This window comes from Rhinoraja longicauda, chromosome 31, assembly GCF_053455715.1.
Source record: "Rhinoraja longicauda isolate Sanriku21f chromosome 31, sRhiLon1.1, whole genome shotgun sequence".
Classification (NCBI taxonomy): domain Eukaryota; kingdom Metazoa; phylum Chordata; class Chondrichthyes; order Rajiformes; family Arhynchobatidae; genus Rhinoraja; species Rhinoraja longicauda.
This window is the reverse complement of record NC_135983.1, coordinates 17,844,445-17,866,368: the sequence shown is the minus strand read 5'-3', so window position 1 is coordinate 17,866,368 and position 21,924 is coordinate 17,844,445. Positions and strand designations below refer to the sequence as shown.

The window sequence follows — 21,924 nt, the reverse complement described above, 5'->3', positions numbered from 1 at the left end:
ATATACACATCTGCATGGATGCATATATGCTGACACATGCATGCACCTTTGTATACACATACATGAATATCTATGTCCGATGTGCACCTTCAAGGCATAGAAGTACATGGATTCCAATATGTCAAACATGGGTATGTACATGTGTCACATGTATATAGCCACATGTCTCTACATCGTGCATGCTTGTCATATGTGGATATGCACATGTCTATCCATGGATGCATGCACATCTCAGATATGTACACATGTTCACCACACATAGACCTGCACATGTGTGTACATGGATGTATATTTGTCATTCAAAGATATGCAGATGTGTGTGTACACGGATGCATGCATGTTTCACACATATGCACATGAATTCATAATGTCATACACAGGTGTTCATGGGTGCATGCATGTTACACATAAATCCATACATGTCATACACATGTGTGTACATGGATGTATTCATGTGTCTGCATATATATCCATGCATAAGTATATGGGTGTAGGAATGTCTCAGTGTAAATTATTTGAAGTATTCGCCTGAGTGGCGTTTCGGGGGGAGGGGGGTGTGCGCGTCGGCAGGGCCGCTGCTGCCGCCGCTGTTTGGCGACGTGCCGAAAAGCGTGCGCGGTCGCTGAGGAGACGGGAGAAGCCTCTCACCGGGCGGCGGGATGTCCGCGGTCAGCGGGTGAGTGAGTGGCTCCAAGCCCCGGCTCCGACCACTACCCCAGCCCCGGGCTCCTCCACCCGCGGGTCCCAGTCACCGGCCGGCCGGCCGGACAGCCCGGATCCGGGCCTTGTCCTTGTCCCTCGGAGCGGAGGCTCCTCCATTCCAGGCCCGCGGCCCGCGCCCCCCCCCCCGGTCAAGTCTGAGCGCAGCCAGCGGTGAGTGAGTGAGTGAGACCGACGCCAGGCCCGAGGCTCCTCGCAGGACAGTCTCAGGGCCCATCGTCGTTGATCCCTTTATCTGGAAGTCATAAAGCGCTGAGAATATTTATGAGGATAAACCCTCATACCCTCAACCCCTTTATGAGGATGTTGCCAGAACTCGAGGGGCCTGAGCTGGAGTGGAGGGAGGATGTGGAGGGAGGATGTGGAGGGGAGGATGTGGAGGGGAGGATGTGGAGGGAGGATGTGGAGGGGAGGATGAGGAGGGGAGGATGTGGAGGGAGGATGTGGAGGGAGGATGTGGAGGGAGGATGAGGAGGGAGGATGAGGAGGGAGGATGAGGAGGGAGGATGTGGAGGGAGGATGTGGAGGGGAGGATGTGGAGGGAGGATGTGGAGGGAGGATGAGGAGGGAGGATGAGGAGGGAGGATGTGGAGGGAGGATGTGGAGGGAGGATGAGGAGGGAGGATGTGGAGGGAGGATGAGGAGGGAGGATGTGGAGGGGAGGATGTGGAGGGAGGATGTGGAGGGAGGATGTGGAGGGGAGGATGTGGAGGGGAGGATGAGGAGGGGAGGATGAGGAGGGAGGATGTGGAGGGGAGGATGTGGAGGGAGGATGTGGAGGGAGGATGAGGAGGGAGGATGTGGAGGGAGGATGTGGAGGGAGGATGAGGAGGGAGGATGTGGAGGGAGGATGAGGATGGGCAGGCTATGTATGAGCGCAGGAGGATGAGGGGTGATCTTATAGAGATGTGTCTCCTAGTTAACGGGCCAAATATGTTTTGTTTTCAAAATGATGTTTGTGTGTAGCTTTTCCTCCAGTTTTGTTGATGGCATTTAGTGTTCGTGCATTCCTTTTGAAGATGTATATATATATATATATTTTTTGAATAAATAGTGCTCTGCGAAATATTGTTTAAAGCATCTCACATCATGTGGGATCAAAGCAGTGATCTTACTAGTAGATACACCTGGCCTATGAGGTATAGGTTTGTGTGGAAAAGTGGTGATGTAGCTCAAGTGACTCAGATTCAAACTGATCCTGTCTAGGTGTTTACATAATCTTCCTTATGACTGCCTGGACTTTCTCCCACATAACAAAGATGTGCGGATTGTTAGATTAGTTGACCAGTTTAAATTGCTCATGGTGTAATTGGGTGCTAGTTAATCAGGTGGATGGAAATGCACAGGAACAAGACATTGGGTTTACTCTGCAAACTGGTGTAAAGTTGATGGGCAGAGTGGCCTTCAATGTTGTTACATAATATCTGAGAGGCAAGCTTACTGTTGATAACAAGAAGGTGAAGAATGTAGAAAAATAACTTTCTGGGGTCTGGGCTCCACTGATAAATTTCAGCTTTTCTTCTTTTCTAACTGCCTCTTTAAACCCCTGTCCCTGGCCTCTCAACGCTCACCTCCAAAGTTTAAAGATGGGGACTGGGATCTAACACACCTACTTGTCAGCAAGATTGGGCCATGTGCTCAACTGCTCTGCTTCATTGCTACCAAATATTCCAATTACCACCCCCATCACCAGCAAGTACAGGGTGATTTGTAACCTTGGCCCAAACTTTATGCAGAAACAAAGAACTGCAGATGCTGGTTTATACCAAAGATAGAAACAAAGTACTGGAGTAACTCAGTGGGTCAGGTAGCTTCTCTGGAGATAAAGGACAGGTTTCTGAGAAGGAACATTACCTATCCTTCACAGTTGCTGCCTGGCCCGCTGAGTTACTCCAGGACTTTATATAAAACTTTAAGCAGGTTTGTGTGATAAACTCAAATTTGTGGAAGGTGAAGGGTGTGAGGCTGACTAAGGTGGTTTGTCAGATAATTGGGGACATTTTCCATTGTCAAGGTGTTATATTATTTGCATGTATTCTTTCTATATTGGGCCTGCTCCAATGTCTGAGTGAGGCCATGCGCAAATTGTTGGAGGAACAACACCTCATATCTTACAACGTTGAATTCACTAATTTTGGATAACTTCTACAAACACCCACTCCCTCTTCGCCATCAGCATATCTGTTGCCGCCCTGATTTGTCCTGGTTTTTTTTCTTGCTTCCAGTTCCCCCCCCACTTTCAATCATTCTGATGAAGGGTCCTGATCCAAAACATCACCTATCCAGTTTCCATAGAGATATTGTCTGACCCGCTGAGTTACTCTAGCATTTTGTGTCTATCTATATACTGAAACTCTCGTTTGTTATCTTGTTTGTGACTGAACTTCAGCCAAAACGGTACACGAGAGCGTGACAATTTTAGGCCCACCTTACTCACCATTAATGCAAGTAGTTTAATTGAAATCGGTGTTATATTTTTTGTTATTCACATTTTAGAGTTTAAAAGGAGGGGAGGAGGGAGGGGGGAAGGAGGGGGGTGGGGGAGAAGGGAGAGGGAAGGGAGGGTTGAGGAGAGGGGGGGGGGGAGGACAGGGTGCTGCACCAATGCAGGAGAGGTTTGGGTCCACTTTGTCTTGTCTTTGATAAAAAACAACATCTGCAGTTTGTTTTTATTACATATATATGTATTCAAGTTTTGTGACATAGTTGGATGCTGGAACAATTAATTTATCAGATTGATATTGTACAGCAATTCATTATAAAGATGGAAGAATAGTCTTTATTGAACCTGGCATCAAGTTTTCGGAGACATTTTTTTTCATTTCAATAAACCCCCAAAATATAAAACAAAACACAAAGTACTGGAGAAATTGAGTGGTCTGGCAGCACCTGGAGAGGGAATGGACAATGTTTCAGGTCTGGAGCTTTCTTCAGACCCAAACTGTCACTTGTCCATTCACTCCCCAGATGCTGCCTGACCCACCGAGTTTCTCCAGCACTTTGTGTTTTGATAAAGATTTTAGCATCTGTAGTTCCTTGTGCCCCAACATGTACCTATTATTTCATTTGAACTTTTGTCAACGCATGCTGTATGCAGTTTATTGTATGCAGTATAACATCCTTTTGAAAGGTACAAAAGTTTTGTGATTGCATTTAAGAATTTTTACAATTTACTTTCTCTTCTCCCTCTTTTTTCTGCGGGGAGCGGGCAAAATGGCTAATGTGGGAGGGTCAATTGCCAGTCAATTGCTGGTTTGAATAATTTTCAAAATACTGAACTTTGGAAGTGGAGTGAAAAGATAGGTTTGTACAGTTAGGCTGCAATTATACGGAATATCACCAACAACAACAGAACAAACCTTGGCACTGCCCGTGTTGTTCAATCTCGAACATTCTTGAGTCTGTGTCTCCTGACCATAGTTTGGCTAGCGTGCCGAATGTTAATTCTGAAAATCCTGAAGCTATCACCACCCCAGCATGCACTTCTTCACCTAAAACCATTTGTCACAACAATGATAAAAATCGCACCAAACCAAAACCGAAACAACCAAGATATAGGAGCTTAACTATAGCAATCATTAACTTTCAGAGTATTAGGAGAAAGGTAGCTGAATTCCACGCCTTCATTGACAGTAAATCTCCTGATATAATCCTTGGCTCAGAATCGTAGTTAGACGAGAATGTTTCTTCCTCAGAAATCTTCCCCAGCTATTACCAAGTGACTAGAAAAGACAGGAACACAAGGGGAGGTGGAGGTGTTTTCATCGCCATCCAAGAGACCATCCCGCGGATCGAAAGACCTGACTTGACCCAAGAAGGAAGTGAACAAGTTTTGTGCCAGCTACTGATGAGCGCCGTAAAAATCTTTATTGGGAGTTACTACCGTCCCCCAACTGCTAGAGACGACTTAGATCTGTTATACAATAGCCTGAACAAAATCAAGCAAGAAAATAAATCAACCTACATCATAGTAGGTGGGGATTTTAATATTCCCAACATGACGAGGACTACTGAAACTATTGATGCCCATGGACTTCTCCAAGACAAGATAATCAATATCACAGCCAACTATAGTATGGATCAAATTGTGACTTTTCCAACACGTAGAGATGCAAATGGGACTGAAAATCTTCTGGATCTCTGCTTCACAACACGTCCGTCACATGTTGTTAATGTTTACCCGCATACTTCTTTTGCCGACCACAGTACTGCTATGGTTGAAAAACAAACCCAGATTTCTATCCCAGTGAAACCACAAAGAACTGTTTATCTTTGGAATAAAGTGGATGAGCAAAGTATCAAGGAAGATGCCCAAGAATTCACTGAAGATTTTCTGGTCAGCAAACCAGAAGACAAGACTGTTAATGAAAATTGGTGCACCTTTAAAAATGCCATCATACATTTGGTTAAGAAACATGTTCCAAGTAAACAAGTAAAAGGCAAGCAATGTCCACCTTGGTTTACACAGAAACACAAAAGACAGTAGAAAAAAGGAGCGCTATTATTTGAAGGCCGTAAAGCACGGTAATCAACAACACTATGACCAATTCAAGAAAATCCGTCATAAAGTTGACAAGGAACTTCGTAAAGCTAGCAGAGAGTATGTTGCTGACCTGTCTTCTGCTGATGACACAAAGAAACTCTGGAACTACATAAGATCTCGTAGAAAAGACAATGTTGGCATTCAGACACCAAAGATTGGAAATGAGATATTTGTAGACGACCAATCCAAAGCTGACAAACTCGCCAACCAATTTCAAAGCGTTTTCTTAAGTGAAGACCCAAACCTGCCCTCATTACCAACCTGTCCATACCCAGATATGCCAGACTTGGAGATCACTGTTGCTGGTGTCGAGAAATTGCTTGCCTCACTTCAAACAAACAAGGCTGTTGGACCAGACAAATTACCAAATGCTGCCCTGAAGATTGCTTCAGCTGAGTTAGCACCTGCCCTGCAGTTCATCTTTAAACAGAGTTTGGACCTTTGCCTGAAGACTGGATGATGGTAAATATTTCTCCCATCTATAAGAAAGACTGTAAGTCCGACCCAGTTAACTACCGTCCCATTTCATTGATGTGCGTCTGTTGTAAACTAATGGAACACATCATTGACAGCCAAATTATGAAATTCCTGAGTTCACAAAACACTCACTGATGCTCAACATGCTTTTAGAAAATCAAAATCTTGTGGTACACAATTAATTGCAACTCTTCACGACTTGACTTCAAACCATAATGATCACCAGACGACTGACATCGCCATCCTGGACTTCAGTAAGGCGTTTGATGTTGTGCCCCACCAGCTCTTACTGCTGAAACTCAAGTATTACGGTATTAGGAACAAAACATTTCTGTGGATTAAAGATTTTCTCACTGACCGTCTCCAGAGGGTTATAGTAACGGTTGTGCATCAACATGGAAACCAGTCCTGAGTGGTGTCCCTCAGGGTACTGTATTGGGCCCGCACCTTTTCATCCTATTCATAAATGACATTATTGAAGTTATTAAATCTACCACAAGACTGTTTGCATACGACTACATCATATATAAAGCTATCAATTTTCAAGAGGATGAAACTTCTCTTCAGTCTGACCTCACAAGCCTTGTTAACTGGTCCAAAGAATGGGGCATGAGTTTTAATGCATCAAAATGTAAAGTGATGAGGGTGTCCAGGAAACATAAATCAGGATCGGCAAAGTATTTTATGCTTGGCAGAACCTTATAGGAAGTCATTGAAGACAAACATCTCGGTCGGTGTCTTTATACAAAACAACCTAAAGTGGGATTAGCAGTCACATTATGCTGCAAATAAAGCCACAAAGATGCTCAACTTTTTCCAGAGAAACTTCCACCATTGTTCCAAAACTGGCAAAAAAAGTTTGTACCAAATAATAGTCCAACCGCACTTGGAGTATGCCTCCGCTGCTTGGAACCCCGGTACCAAGAAAAATAAAGATGTTCTTCAAAATGTTCAACGAAGAGCAGCCCAGATTGTGTACGACGACTTCAGATGACAATCCAGTGTAACCAAAATGCTCACCGACTTAAACTGGGACTCCCTTGAAACCAGACGCCAGATGCTCAGATTGACTACCCATCACAAGATCACCAACAAGGACATTGACCTCGACACTTACTTATACGTGAAAGAAAAAACAACAAGATCCAGAAGAAGCCACAACAAGCAGCTTGTAGTTCAACAATACACATCTACTCCCTCCATCCAGTCTTTTTTCCCTGAAGCAATTTCCCTCTGGAATGCCCTCCCACAATCCTCTGTTGACATGACCACCTTCCAGCAGAGTCCCTGGTGGACTCTTCGGAGGTGATGACTACAAGATACAAGACACTGCTGCGTTCATGTTCTTCCACAACTTTGTTTGAGCAGTAATACAAATTAATATTTGAGTCCTGACCTACCTCAGGGAAACTGTCCATGCAATATTAAAAGATTTTGTGGAGGGAGTTGGCATCATCAGTGAGGTCTTGAATTAGACTTGCCTCCAGAGCAGCATTGAAGGAAGTTTGAAAAATTGCTAAGGTTTATTTAGGTTTAGGTTTATTATTGTCAGGTGTGCCAAGGTACAGTGAAAAGCTTTTGTTTTGTAAACTATCCAATCAGATCAGATAATTCTATACTTGAATACAATCAAACCATATACAGGTACAACAGGTAGATTGAAGAGAAAAATACCAGAATGCAGTATATAGTTTCTGAGCATTGTCGTGTTACAACATGTCCAATATCTAAATTGATGTAGGTTGGAAAAAACAGGACTGGTACTCTAGCTTATGGGAGGACGAGGGCATATTGAAAATGTACAGTGTTTGATACATTTAAGATTCAACAGCTGGATAACGTGGAGGCTCACATTCAGAACTTTGTCCAAGTGGAGTTTGTTAGTTTGCTGCGCTCAACATATCAGTATTCTCTAGTTACATTTTGCATTTTGTTCTCTAGCCAGTAATGGGAGATGCCTTTCTGGCATATGCCTTACTTTTGGCTCCCTGTTCCCTGTTCACAATGTCAAGAATCGCCATGGGGAATGTGGTGGTTAGATGGTACAGAAGAAATCACTCATTTCTAGTTTTGGCCTTCTCACCTGATCTGCAAATATTGTATTTGCAATGCAAATTGTATTGAAATTAGACTTTTGTCTATTTAGACAATGCCTTCCTTGTAACGGTACTTCTAAAAAGTTTAAAACTAGATTTTCAAATGTTTAGAATTTCAATACTACGTAAAGATCACTAAAGTTAAAAAAGATAAAATTGATTAATATTTTTAAATAAAATTAGGCAGTCAGGCGCTTAAGCAGCTTATTGGACAACAATCCGCCATAGACAGCAACAGTAAGGAGCGATAGGTGTCTTTTTGTACACAGAAAAGCACTATATTTAGGAAGTGTAGGAAAATAACTGCAGATGCTGGTACAAATCGAAGGTATCACAAAATACTGGAGTAACTCAGCAGATCAGGCAGCATCTCAGGAGAGAAGGAATGGGTGACGTTTCGAGTCGAGACCCTTCTTCAGACTGAAGAAGGGTCTCGACCCGAAACGTCACCCATTCCTTCTCTCCTGAGATGCTGTCTGACCTGCTGAGTTACTCCTATATTTAGGAATGTAAGTCCTTGAAATATTGACTATTCTTTCAGTCAGATTGGAGACAATGGTGTAATTCTCTCTTTAGTTGTGCTGGAAGTGACAGGGATTGATTCCATGTAACGACACAAATGCTGGAGCAACTCAGCTGGTCAGGCAGCATCCCTGGAGAACATGGATAAATGACTTTTCGGGTCAGGACCCTTCTTCACACTGATTGCAGGGGTGGTGGAAAAGAAAGCTTGAAGACTGTTCATTCCATATACATTGTTCATATTATGTACCTGGCCATCATTGCATTTTGCTATTGGAAAAAAGCACCTGCTTTATTTGGGTGATGTTATTGCTCAGGAATTCTGCATGCTTACAAAAAACATACTTTTTAGGCTGTTGTGTTGCACAGTTTAATTAGATTGTTGAGCAATTATATTTTGTTTGTTGAGAGGAAGGCTGCTGAGTGTTGTGTCCCATGCCCTGTCCCACCTCCATCTCATTGACTGACAACATAGACTCGGCTTGTACTCGCTGGAATTTAGAAGATTAGACAATAGACAATAGACAATAGGTGCAGGAGTAGGCCATTCAGCCCTTCGAGCCAGCACCGCCATTCAATGCGATCATGGCTGATCACTCTCAATCAGTACCCCGCTCCTGCCTTCTCCCCATACCCCCTCACTCCGCTATCCTTAAGAGCTCTATCCAGCTCTCTCTTGAAAGCATCCAACGAACTGGCCTCCACTGCCTTCTGAGGCAGAGAATTCCACACCTTCACCACTCTCTGACTGAAAAAGTTCTTCCTCATCTCCGTTCTAAATGGCCTACCCCTTATTTTTAAACTGTGGCCCCTTGTTCTGGACTCCCCCAACATTGGGAACATGTTTCCTGCCTCTAATGTGTCCAATCCCCTAATTATCTTATATGTTTCAATAAGATCCCCCCTCATCCTTCTAAATTCCAGTGTATACAAGCCTAATTGCTCCAGCCTTTCAACATACGACAGTCCCGCCATTCCGGGAATCAACCTAGTGAACCTACGCTGCACGCCCTCAATAGCAAGAATATCCTTCCTCAAAGATTGAGGGGGAATCTTATAGAAACTTACAAAATTCTTAAGGGGTTGGACAGGCTATATGTTCCCGATGTTGGGGAAGTCCAGAACAAGGGGTCACAGTTTAAGGATAAGGGGGAAGTCTTTTAGGACCGAGATGAGAAAGGTTTTTTTCACACAGAGAGTGGTGAATCTGTGGAATTCTCTGCCACAGAAGGTAGTTGAGGCCAGTTCATTGGCTATATTTAAGAGGGAGTTAGATGTGGCCCTTGTGGCTAAAGGGATCAGGGGGTATGGAGAGAAGGCAGGTACAGGATACTGAGTTGGATGATCAGCCATGATCATATTGAATGGCGGTGCAGGATCGAATGGCCTACTCCTGCACCTACTTTCTATGTTTCTATGTTAACATGTAACTTAATCCATGATCTGTAGAAGATATGTTGAAAGCATTTAAACTGGTATATTTATACTGCAATACTAATATCATTATGAAGCTCTTTTAGTTTTAACTCATGATTGTAATGAAATGAAGTATAGTAAATGTAGAGTACAGCAATCAACTTCGGAATAGTCCTGACTAGAACAAATACATGGAGCCAACCCGCCTGCGCGTACCTGGATGCAGAGAGTTCATTTCGGTGGTGCGAAGTGCAGACGGTGCCTTGGCATCAGGTGTAGTCCAGAGGCCCTCACCCTGAATATCTGACAGCCTTTGATAGAAGCCAAAGCCAAGAGTAGTGATTGATTTCAAACAAAACGATGACGCTTTACAACAATTTCTAAATAAATGGATTACATCAATGTCAATAGTTATTTTCAGAAAATATTTGTTGATCATACATTAAAAAAATCCAGGAACCAAACTTCAAAAAGTTTATTTTTAAAAAACTTGCCTTCCCATTTCTGCAGCGTGACTCTGCTCATTCAAATGAAGGTGTTGCTTCTGCCATGTCTGGCCTGGTGTAGGATTGGAGCAGTGGTTTTTGCTTAGACCATCCCTCTTTCCCCCTCCCCCCTCACTGCTCCTTCTCCCATTCTGCTGAAAATGGACAGGGGAATTGTTAAATTAGTTGGGTTCCAGCTAATATAAAAGAGAAGCATTGGGACTCTGTTAACTAAAGCCCATAAGTTGTTTTTGTTTGGTGTCTTCAGAGAGAAACTAGATTCTACAGATAGGTTTAGTGTGAAGCTGTACACCTGTGGACATTATAGTTAAAAGTTGCTTTCATTCATTAAGCTGGTGATTTATATGGCATTCTGCAACCAGGCTTAATTTTTTTTAATATTATCATATAAATTTGATTTATTTAATTTCAATTTTCATGGATGTTTTCTTTCAAAAGCATCCTTCAAATTGGTAAAAGAGGAATTTTCAGTACTGGGACTAGAGGCAGTAAATCAGCAACCATACCGTGTTAGCCATAACTTGAGATGGAGCTATATCTGAGCTAAGATGCTACAGCTGGTACTGTGCTTGAGTATAAGATCTTGTACTGTTAGAAGGTGCAATGCAGTTTACTTCAGGTGTTAAAGAACTGACCATGGGCACTGGATACAACAAAGGTTCCACGACCTGACAGCTCCCTGCCTGGCAAACACTCCAGGGCTAGTCATACTATTAACTACTTTTTTCCAACGTGGTTAAAAAACTGGCATTTACTCAATATATGTAGGAAATTATCTGGGTATATTCTGCTTGCGAAAACAAGGACAAGTCCGATTCAGCTAATTACTGCTCAATCATTTTATTCTAAACCATCTGACAAGTGAAGGAATGCTTGGCCAACAGTATTACTCCAGCTCTCACTGACGCCCAGGCCTACGCTCCAGACCGCATCACAACCCAGCAAGGACTAAAGAGTCAGATTTCAGAGCTGAGGTGAGAGTGACAGCCCCTGACATCAGGGCAGCATTTGCCTGGGTGTGCCATCAAGGAGGCTCATTCAAACTAAAATCAATGGGAATCGTCAACTTTCCAATGATTGGAATCGTATCTGGCAAATATGAGACAATCTCTAATGTCAGTTAGTAAGCTTCCCGAATGAAGTGTAATTTTAATCAAAGATTTAACATGGGATATTATCTGCATCTCCTCTAAAGTTTGCCACACTGGTGACTTGCTCCATTATGAGCAACTAATCTTAATTGTTGTCAGGAGAGAATCTAAGTGAGTGGCTGAGTTCAGGAGCTATAAAACGTATCCAACTGAGGATTAGATTTTTTTAAATTACATTTAATGTGGTATAATCAGAATTGTATATTAACATTACGGTAATATGTGGTAGGTAAAGAAATGAGAAATTCTAGAATACATTAAGTGTACAGGAACACCCCTGCCAGCTGCCCATTTCTGGGCAGTGGGTGAACAGGCAGCATTGTGCCTCCTTTGCCTCCCCTCCTCGCTGTGTAGTGTAACCTTTCTGTGTCTCAGTGACGTTTGGATTTAACCTTTAAATTAGAATTAAACCCAGATTGTAACTTCCCTTTTTTTCTACCACCTTCATGACAAATTGAAGGGAATCGGATAGCTACTGTAACGGGAAGGCTGGTTTGCAAGATGTACTTTCGTAACACTGCATTTTTTTGTGGTTTTGGTTCGAGTAGTTGTGCTGCATCCTGATGTGATGATTTTTACAGTGCATCTGTGGAAATCAGTCAGAACTGTTGGAGACATGCCAAATTTCCTTATCTTTCCGAGGAAGTAGAGGTGTTTGTGCTTTCTTGGCTGTCGCATCTGTGTGATAGGACCAGGACAAATTGTTGGTGATATTTAGACCTAGGAATGTGTAGCTCTTGACCATCTCCACTTGAGTACCATTGACACAGACTGGGTTGAGGTGGATGAGAGTGTGCAGGAACATTCTGAACCAAATTTTGAATGTTACAACTGCGCACAAAGAATTTCTGAAATGACTGATATTTCAATGATTTTCCTTTCCCTATTTCCCTAAGTAGGGTGGCATGGCGGGGCAGCGGTAGAGTTGCTGCCTTACAGTGCCAAAGACCCGGGTTCGATCCTGACCGGGTTTTGTCTGTACAGAGTTTGTATGTTTTCCCTGTGACCATAGATAGACCCAAAAGCCTGGAGTAACTCAGCGGAACAGGCAGTATCTCTGGAGAGAAGGAATGGATGATGTTTCGGGTTGAGACCCTTCTTCAGACCCTCTGACCGTGTGGGTTTTTTCTGGGAGCTCTGGTTTCCTCCCACATTCCAAAGACTTACAGATTTGTGGGTTAATTGGCTTTTGTAATTGTCCATGGTGTGTACGATAGTGCTAGTGTACGGGGTGATCATTGGGCAGTGTGGACTCGGTGGGCCAAAGGGCCTGTTGCCACTCTATCTCCAAAGTATAGTCTAAAAATGTCCCAGCATAAACTAAAATGCTCAGACTGAGACGGGTGGGGTTTAAGTGGGCATAAGGAACTGCAGTTGCTGGTTTACAAAGAAAAAGACACAAAAGTAATGGATTCTGAAGAATGGTCCTGACCTGAAAACATAATCTATCCATGTCTTCCAGAGATGCTGCCTGCCTTGCTGAGTTACGCCAGCACTCTGTAACCCTTTTTTTTGGTAGAATTTGTGTTCCTGTGTTGTTACTTGTTTTGATGTATTTTAACACTTTTTTTTGTTTCTCTTTTGCAGACCTTTGGAAAAGAAACAATGGGGAGCTGTTGACCACTAACGGACGATGATTTGTTTGCTGTTTGCAAAGCCACTTTTTCTGGGACTCCTGTCACCGAGAGAACATTGCAGCAAGCTGCCTTGATGCCTTTAATCCCAATCCCCCGGCGGGTGCGTTCATTCCACGGCCCCCACTCTACATGTCTACACTCGACATGTGGCCCTGTTCGGACGGCGCACCTTGTCCGGACCAAATACAACTTCGACCTTTACTTGAAACCACGGTGGCTGTTTAGCTTCATCCGCTTCCTGCTGTACTTTAGCTGCAGTCTGTTTACATCCATACTCTGGGTGGCACTCTCTATCCTCTTCTGCATTCAGTACTTCTCCATACGTGTGTCCTTGCGCTTTCAATACAAGCTGTCCATAGTGCTTCTGTTGCTGGGGCGTAGGCGTGTTGACTTTAACACCATGAATGAACTCTTTATCTATGGGATCCATGTGACAATGCTGCTAGTTGGAGGACTGGGCTGGTGTTTTATGGTGTTTGTTGATATGTAAATAAGAGTGCATGTGAAAAGAAATCAGTTTTGTGCATTATAATGTAAAATATATTGTTTACAATCATGCAAAAAGATTTATTTGATTTTTATTTAAAACAAGATCTTGCGAAGTTAAATTATGTGAACCAATGATCGTTTCTTTGTTTCTTTTCCCACCGTCCTCCTCGTCCCTGGTATCTAAGCCTTGGTCTGATGTGAAATCGCACAAGCCCACAGTAAAAGTACAGGAGCAATGAAGTCTTATTGCAATCGTACACATTCAAAGTACAGTGTACTATATTTGTCTCTGCACATAAAGAAGAATTTACTTGCTTTAGAAATGGTGGAGTAGTGCTGGACTGGATTAATCCCTGGGCTGAGGGACTTATTCAATGAAGAAAGATAAAGTAGCTTATGCTTTCTGGAATTTTGAAGAATATGGGGTAATTGTGTTGTAACCCACAAGAACCTGAGAGGGCAAGATGGCGCAGCGATAGAGTTGCTGCCTTACAGCGAATGCAGCGCCGGAGACTCAGGTTCGATCCTGACTACGGGCGTCATCTGTACGGAGTTTGTACGTTCTCCCCGTGACCTGCGTGGGTTTTCTCCGAGATCTTCGGTTTCCTCCCACACTCCTAAGACGTACAGGTATGTAGGTTAATTGGCTGTGCAAATATAAAAATTGTCCCTAGTGGGTGTAGGATAGTATTAATGTGCAGGGATCGCTGGGCGGCGCGGACCCGGTGGGCCGAAGGGCCTGTTTCTACGCTGTATCTCTAAATCTAAAATCTAAAAAGATGAGGTAGATGGTGCAGGCTAGTATCCTCTGGCTCGAGAGTCTGGAATTGGGGAATTTAGTCAAAAGGTCAAGTGTTTAGGGCGAAACACAAAGTACTGGAGGAGCTCAGCAGGTCATGTAGCATCTTTGGAGGGAATTGACAGGCCATTTTTTCACCCAGAGTTGTGAATCTTTTGAGTTTGATACGGTTGGTGGGGGGTGGGGTCCATGAATGCAGAGTCATTTTAGATTGAGGGTTGAGAATTTTGCATTCTTAAGGGAATCAAGGGATGGGAGGTGTAGTAAGGAAAATGGAGCTGAGGTCATGGACTTTATTGACCATTGGAGCAAGTTTGAAGAAGCTCCTTTGAATGCCCGGGTAGCAGGCCCTCTATTCAGTCTGGAATTAAGTTGCAATAACTTGAAAGGTATTCCCTATCCCTCATTCAAACTAAATTATCTGATCTTAAAACTTGGGAGGCAAGGCAGCTGCAAATGCCCTTATTAGCCAGTGACTGGAGAAGGTGAAAAATAATGAGTCAGAACCTCCCAACCTAATTTCATTGAAGACACCGACTGAGGATTTTTGATTTGTGCGACATTTATGTTCTGGTATCGCAAAGCAGATTCTCAAAAGGGAATTAATAAGAATAATAAGAAGCTAAAATTAACAGGAATATGTGATAGAGCAGTGCAGTAAAACTCACTGTGCTTTTAAATAACTGACAAATACTCTTGACTTCCTTGTGTTGTATGATAACATTTTACTGGTCTGTTCACTTGTTAACTCCAGGCCACTCACCTTGTTGTATATAGCAATACATTTTTACACAAGGACTAGTAAACTTTCCAGCACTATATTTTCTGGAATGAAACCAAATATGACCCTGCTAGATTTGCTGATATTGTCCATCATCACCATTTCTTCCTTCTACAAGTTACTGAATGCATAATCGAGATGGCCATTAATTAAAATCTTTATTTTGACTTTACCTGCATTTATTTGCCTCATTGCTGGGATTAAATTCAGTTCTGAAAATATAAATCTGGAAGATTTTTCTTTTAAATTTACCTTTGGTTTAGTTTATTATTATTATTATTATCATGTCTATCAAGGCACAGTGAAAAGTTTTTATTTGCGTGTTATCCAGTCAAAGAAAAGGCTATACATGATTACAATCAAGTTGTCTATGGTGTACAGATAAAGGATAAAGGGTACAACTTTTAGTGTTAAATACAGTCTGATTAAAGTTAGTTAATAGGTCTCCAATAAGGTAGATGGGTGGGTGATGGTCTGGACTATGCCCACAACTCTCTGTAATTGCCTGTGGCCTTGGATGGAGCTGTTCCCATACCAGACTGTGATGTATCCTGATAAAACGGTTTCTATGGCGCATCTGTAGAAATTGTTGGGGACATGCTGAAGTTCCTAAGCCTTCTAATGAAGTAGAGGTGTTGGTGTTCTTTCTTAGCCATAGCTCCGATGTGGCTGGCCCAGGACAAATTGATTGTGATATTTATTCCTAGGAACATGAGGCTTTTGACCATCTCTACTTCAGTGCCATCAGTGTGTACCGGGGGTGTGTGTACTGCTTTGCTTCCTAAAGTCAATCGCAATCTCTTTTGTCTTGCTGACATCGAGGAAGAGGTTGTTGTCTTGGCACCGGGTTACGAGGTTCTCAATCTCCAAGAAAAGTTGTGTGGCTTGATGAACCACCTCATTCAGAATCTAAATATTCTATTCTATCATACTCTTTTTTTTAATATAAAGTATTTATTGTACAAATTTGCATTGAAGTTTGATGCTCCATATCTAAGATCCACTCAACTTGTCATCTTTGTGAGCTCAGGATTTGTGGAAATTTGTAGAATTATAAAGAATCACAGCACACTGTGTCTTTTGAAATCTATCCTAAATTGGGTCAGTCACCTCTACCCTGACCAAATTAATTTAGGTCATCTTAAGCAGTTTGCTTTGAAATGATTGTCCTAGATACAGATGCTTTGAGATAATTATATCTCTTCTGATGGAAAGATTGCCAAATTGGTTCATGATAAACAGTGTTATCTCATCACCTAACGAAGTGCATCTGATCATTGATGACTTGGGTCAAATTAATGCATGGTGCAATACTTAAGTGAAGGTTATTCTGACCATTCAACTGTTATATGTCTACTTTGCATGATATTGAACGGGTTGTCTTGCCCGTTCTGTTATTCTGCAGATGTTACCAGGTACCTTTGAAGGCCAGTCAAAAGAATAAATGCAATTTCAAGGGTGTTTAATTATTATATGTACCTGCAAAGGAACAGTGAAATTTTTACTTGCAGCAGCATAACAGGCCCCTTACCACAACAACATGCAGATAAATGTATAATAATGCTGTTCACTCAGATTTCTGCCTATTTTTCTTAATAGAGTTCTGATGGAATCAGTTGATCTTTAGATTTACACTAGTCTTGGTGAAATGCTGTACAGTATGATTTATATAGTATTTTATTGACACTAAATTGCACTGGGGTCTCTTCAAAAACAACTGGGGAAGGCTGTTTGTTGCAGATCATCCATCCACGGTTGCAAGAGCAGCAGCTGCCTGAATTCCAGAGTATCTTGTTTGCTGCCCCTGGACCATTCCAAGGTTATTTGGCTCATTCAATCTGTCCTTTCACATCTCCACCCCATCACTCTTGGTCTATTTCTTTATCTGTTATTAAATGCAATTTGAAGTTCTTTTCCAGAGTTACTTCTACTTCAGTGCTTTATATTAGTGGAGCAAATCCACGCTGTTGATCTGGAGGCATGGCAGCTGAGGATTTAAATTTAATTGAAACGTTCGGAATGAAAAGCTAGTATCACAAAGGCACCACTAGATAGAAACATAGAAACATAGAAAATAGGTGCAGGAGTAGGCCATTCGGCCCTTCGAGCCTGCACCGCCATTCAATATGATCATGGCTGATCATTCAGCTCAGTAGCCTGTACCTGCCTTCTCTCCATACCCCCTGATCCCTTTAGCAAAACGGGCCACATCTAACTCCCTCTTAAATATAGCCAATGAACTGGCCTCAACTACCTTCTGTGGCAGAGAATTCCACAGACTTACCACTCTCTGTGTGAAGAAATGTTTTCTCATCTCGGTCCTAAAAGACTTCCTCCTTATCCTTAAGCTGTAACCCCTGGTTCTGGACTCCCCCAACATCGGGAACAATCTTCCCGCATCTAGCCTCTCCAACCCCTTAAGAATTTTATATGTTTCTATAAGATCCCCCCTCAGTCTTCTAAATTCCAGCGAGTACAAGCCCAGTCTATCTAGTCTTTCCTCATATGTAAGTCCCGCCATCCCAGGGATCAATCTGGTGAACCTTCTCTGTACTCCCTCTAAGGCAAGAACGTCTTTCCTCAGGCTAGGAGACCAAAACTGCACACAATACTCCAGGTGCGGTCTCACCAAGGCCCTGTACAACTGCAGCAGAACCTCCCTGCTCCTAAACTCAAATCCTCTTGCTATGAATGCCAACATACCATTCGCTTTCTTCACTGCCTGCTGCACCTGCATGCTTGCTTTCAATGACTGGTGCACCATGACACCCAGGTCACGTTGCATCTCCCCTTCTCCCAATCGGTCACCATTCAGGTAATACTCTGCTTTCCTGTTCTTGCCGCCAAAGTGGATAACCTCACATTTATCCACATTATATTGCATCTGCCATGCATTTGCCCACTCGCCTAATCTATCCAAGTCACTCTGCAGCCTCCTAGCATCCTCGCAGCTAACACTGCCACCCAGCTTCGTGTCATCCGCAAACTTAGAGATGTTGCATTCAATTCCCTCGTCCAAATCATTAATATACACTGTAAATAACGGGTCCCAGCACTGAGCCTTGCGGTACCCCACTAGTCACTGCCTGCCATTCCGAAAAGGACCCGTTTATTCCTACTCTTTGCTTCCTGTCCGCCAACCAATTTTCTATCCACCTCAACACTGAACCCTCAATACCGTGTGCTTTAAGTTTGTACACCAATCTCCTATGTGGGACCTTGTCGAAGGCCTTCTGAAAGTCCAGATATAACACATCGACTGGTTCTCCCTTATCCACTCTACTAGTTACATCCTCGAAAAATTCTATAAGATTCGTCAGACATGATTTGCCTTTGGTAAATCAATGCTGACTTTGTCCGTAGATTTCACCACTTTCCAAATGTAATGCTATCACATCTTTAATAACTGACTCTAGCATTTTCCCCACTACCGATGTTAGGCTAACTGGTCTATAATTCCCCGTTTTCTCTCTCCCTCCCTTTTTAAAAAGTGGGGTTACATTAGCTACCCTCCAGTCCTCAGGAACTACTCCAGAATCTAAAGAGTTTTGAAAAATTATCACTAATGCATCCACTATTTCTGAGGCTACTTCCTTAAGCACTCTGGGATGCAGCCTATCTGGCCCTGGGGATTTATCTGCCTTTAATCCATTTAATTTACCTAACACCACTTCCCGACTAACCTGGATTTCCCTCAGTTCCTCCATCTCTTTAGACCCCCGGTCCCCCGCTATTTCCGGCAGACGGTTTATGTCTTCCTTAGTGAAGACAGAACCAAAGTATTTGTTCAATTGGTCTGCCATCTCCTTGTTCCCTATGATCAATTCACCTGTTTCCGACTGCAAGGGACCTACATTTGCCTTAACTAATCTTTTTCTCTTGACATATCTATAAAAGCTTTTGCAGTCTGTTTTTATGTTCCTTGCCAGTTTTCCCTCATAATCTATTTTCCCTTTCCTAATTAAGCCCTTTGTCCTCCTCTGCTGGACTCTGAATTTCTCCCAGTCCTCTGGTATGCTACTTTTTCTGGCTAATCTGTATGCTTCATCTTTTGTTTTAATACTATCCTTGATTTCCCTTGTTAGCCACGAATGCACTACCTTTCCTGGTAGTGCAAATTCCATTTGATACACTTGAGTTCTTCCCAGGGAAGGAAATCTCTCTTTAATACAGTCTAACCTAATTTGATTCCAGACACACCAATAAAAGCAAGGAGCTGTACAACATGGAATACAGTCCTTTGGCCCACCTTGTCCTTGCCAACCAAGTTGGCATACTGAGCTTGTCACATTTGTTTGCATTTGGCCCGTAGTCCATTTAACCCTTTCTATCCATGAGATTTGATCCTTCCAATCCAATATGATTGACTCCTGACTGCCCTCTGGAATGGCCTGTATAATAACTCGTATTGGGGGGAAGCAAGAGTTGGACAGAAAATGGTGCCCACCCTAAAAACAAAATGCTCAGAAGCTGTAAAAATGTAAAGTCAAGTTACTTAAGGGTTTTTGTTTTTGCTCATCTCTCTGGTCTGTCACCAAGGCTTTTTATACGTACGTTAAAAATAAGAGAGTTACCATGGAGAAGGCAACACCACTAAAAGATAAAAGAGGGAATCTATGCTTGAAGTTGGAGGATGTGGGTGAGGTACTAAATGAGTACTCTGCATCTGTATTCACCAAGGAGAAAGTCTTGGAGGACAGCGAGGTCAGTGTGGAGAATACAAATATGCAAAGGCAGTGTGAGATCGAGAAAGAGGGTTGCTGAGGCTCTTGCAGAACACTAAGGTGGATAAGTCCCCCGGGCCTGATTGTATCTATCCCACGTTGCTGAGGGAGGCACGAGAGGAGATTGCCGGCGCATTGACACAGGCAAGGTCCCGGAGGCCTGGAGAGGGGCCAATGTTCTTCCTTTATTGAAGAAAGGAAGTAGAGAGAATCCAGTGAACGAAAGGCCAGTTAGCCTCATGTCAGTAGGAAACTATTTCAGAGAATTCTTCGTCATAGGATTTATCTTGTTTGGAAGAGAATGGACTAATTGGGAGTAACCAGCATGGCATTTTACGTGACAAGTTATGTCATACTAACTTGATTGAGTTTTTTTGAGGAGGTCACCTCCTCAAAGGAGATGGATGAAGGTTGGGTGGTGAATGTTGTATGCATGGACTTTAGTAAGGTTTTTGATAAGATCCCTAACGATAGATTTATCCAGAAGGTTAAGATGTACTAGATTCACAATGACTTGGTCATATGGATTTGGAATGGGCTCAGTCATAGATGACAGGGTTGTGGTGGAAGGTAGATATTCTAGCTGGAGGTTTGTGACTAGTAGAGTTCTACAGGGATCTGTGCTGGGACCTCTGCTATTTGTGATATGATATATAAATGACCTAGATGTAAATGTAGATCGATTGGTGAGTAAATTTGCTGATGACACCAAAATTGGAAGACTTGCAGACAGTGAGGAAAGCTGTCAAAAGATACAGTGGGATGTCGATCAGCTGCAGAAATGGGCGGAGAAATAGCAGATGGTGTTTAACCCGTGCAAGTGCAAGGTGTTGTACTTTGGGAGTTTGAAGGTAAGAAGAGAGTATACAGTCAATGGCAAGACCTTTAACAGCATGGATGTGCAGAGGGATCTTGGAGTCCAGGATCAAGGCTCACTAAAAGTGGCAACCCAAGGATAAGGTGGTAAAGAAGGCGTATAGCATGCTTGCCTTCAATGCTAAAAGCATTGAGTACAAGAGTCAGGAAGGCATGATGCAGCACTATAGAACTTTGGTTAGGCTACATTTGGAATATTGTGTGCAGTTGCCCTACTCCAGGAAAGATGTGGAAGCTTGGGAGAGGGCGCAGAGAAGGTTTATCAGAGTGCTGCCTGGATTGGAGGGTTTCAGCTACAGTGAGAGCTTGGATAGACGGACTGTTTTCTCCGTAGTGTCGGAGGTTGAGTGAAGACGATATATATATATATATATATATATAAATATATTTATTCACAAAATGCTGGAGTAACTCAGCAGGTCAGGCAGCATCTCAGGAGAGAAGGAATGGGTGACGTTTCAGGTCGAGACCCTTCTTCAGGCTGAAGAAGGGTCTCGACCCGAAACGTCACCCATTCCTTCTCTCCTGAGATGCTGCCTGACCTGCTGAGTTACTCCAGCATTTTGTGAATAAATACCTTCGATTTGTACCAGATCTGCAGTTATTTTCTTATATATATTTATATATGTATTATATATGTATATTTATGAGGGGCATAGATAGGGTAGACAGTCAGAACTTTATTTTCCCAGGGTGTAAATGTCCAACACTAGAGGCCATAGCTATAAGGTGAGAGGGGAAACGTTTCATGGAGATGTGTTGGGCAAGTATTTTTTACAGAGGGTTGTGGGGGCTTGGAACGCATGGCCAGGGGTGGTAGTGTGGGCAGATATGATAGTGGTGTTTTAGAGGCTTTCGGATAGGCACATGGAAGTGCTGGGAACAGAGGGATATGGATCATGTGCAGGCAGATGAAGATCAGTTCAGCTGGGCATCATGATCAGCACAAACATTGTGCGCCAGGAGGCCCATTCCCATGCTGTACTGTTCTATGATTATCAGTCGCCAAGAATCAGTCTTCTCCTTTTCACGTACCAATCCTTCGGTGTAATTTAAAGTAGACAATTAACCTGCCAACCAACATGTTTTTGGGGTGAGCCAAATACAAAGTGCTGGGGAACTCGGCGGATAAGGCAACATCTGGGGAGGGAATGGACATGCAATATTTTGGATCAAGACTGATTGGA

General features: G+C 42.9%; 1 protein-coding gene across 1 annotated transcript; it reads left to right on the top strand.

Annotated features, from left to right (window-relative positions):
- Nucleotides 1-548: 548 nt before the first annotated feature.
- On the top strand, nucleotides 549-13,689 carry tmem250 (transmembrane protein 250). Its single transcript, XM_078425922.1, has 2 exons — nucleotides 549-676; nucleotides 13,019-13,689. Exon 2 carries the CDS (start codon nucleotides 13,142-13,144, stop codon nucleotides 13,556-13,558), a length of 417 nt encoding a protein of 138 aa, XP_078282048.1. The 5' UTR covers nucleotides 549-676; nucleotides 13,019-13,141; the 3' UTR covers nucleotides 13,559-13,689.
- The last annotated feature ends 8,235 nt before the right edge of the window (nucleotides 13,690-21,924 follow it).

Coding starts and splice junctions, on each gene's coding strand:
- tmem250 (XM_078425922.1), top strand. CDS start 13,142: ATGCCTTTAATCCCAATCCCCCGGCGGGTGCGTTCATTCCACGGCCCC.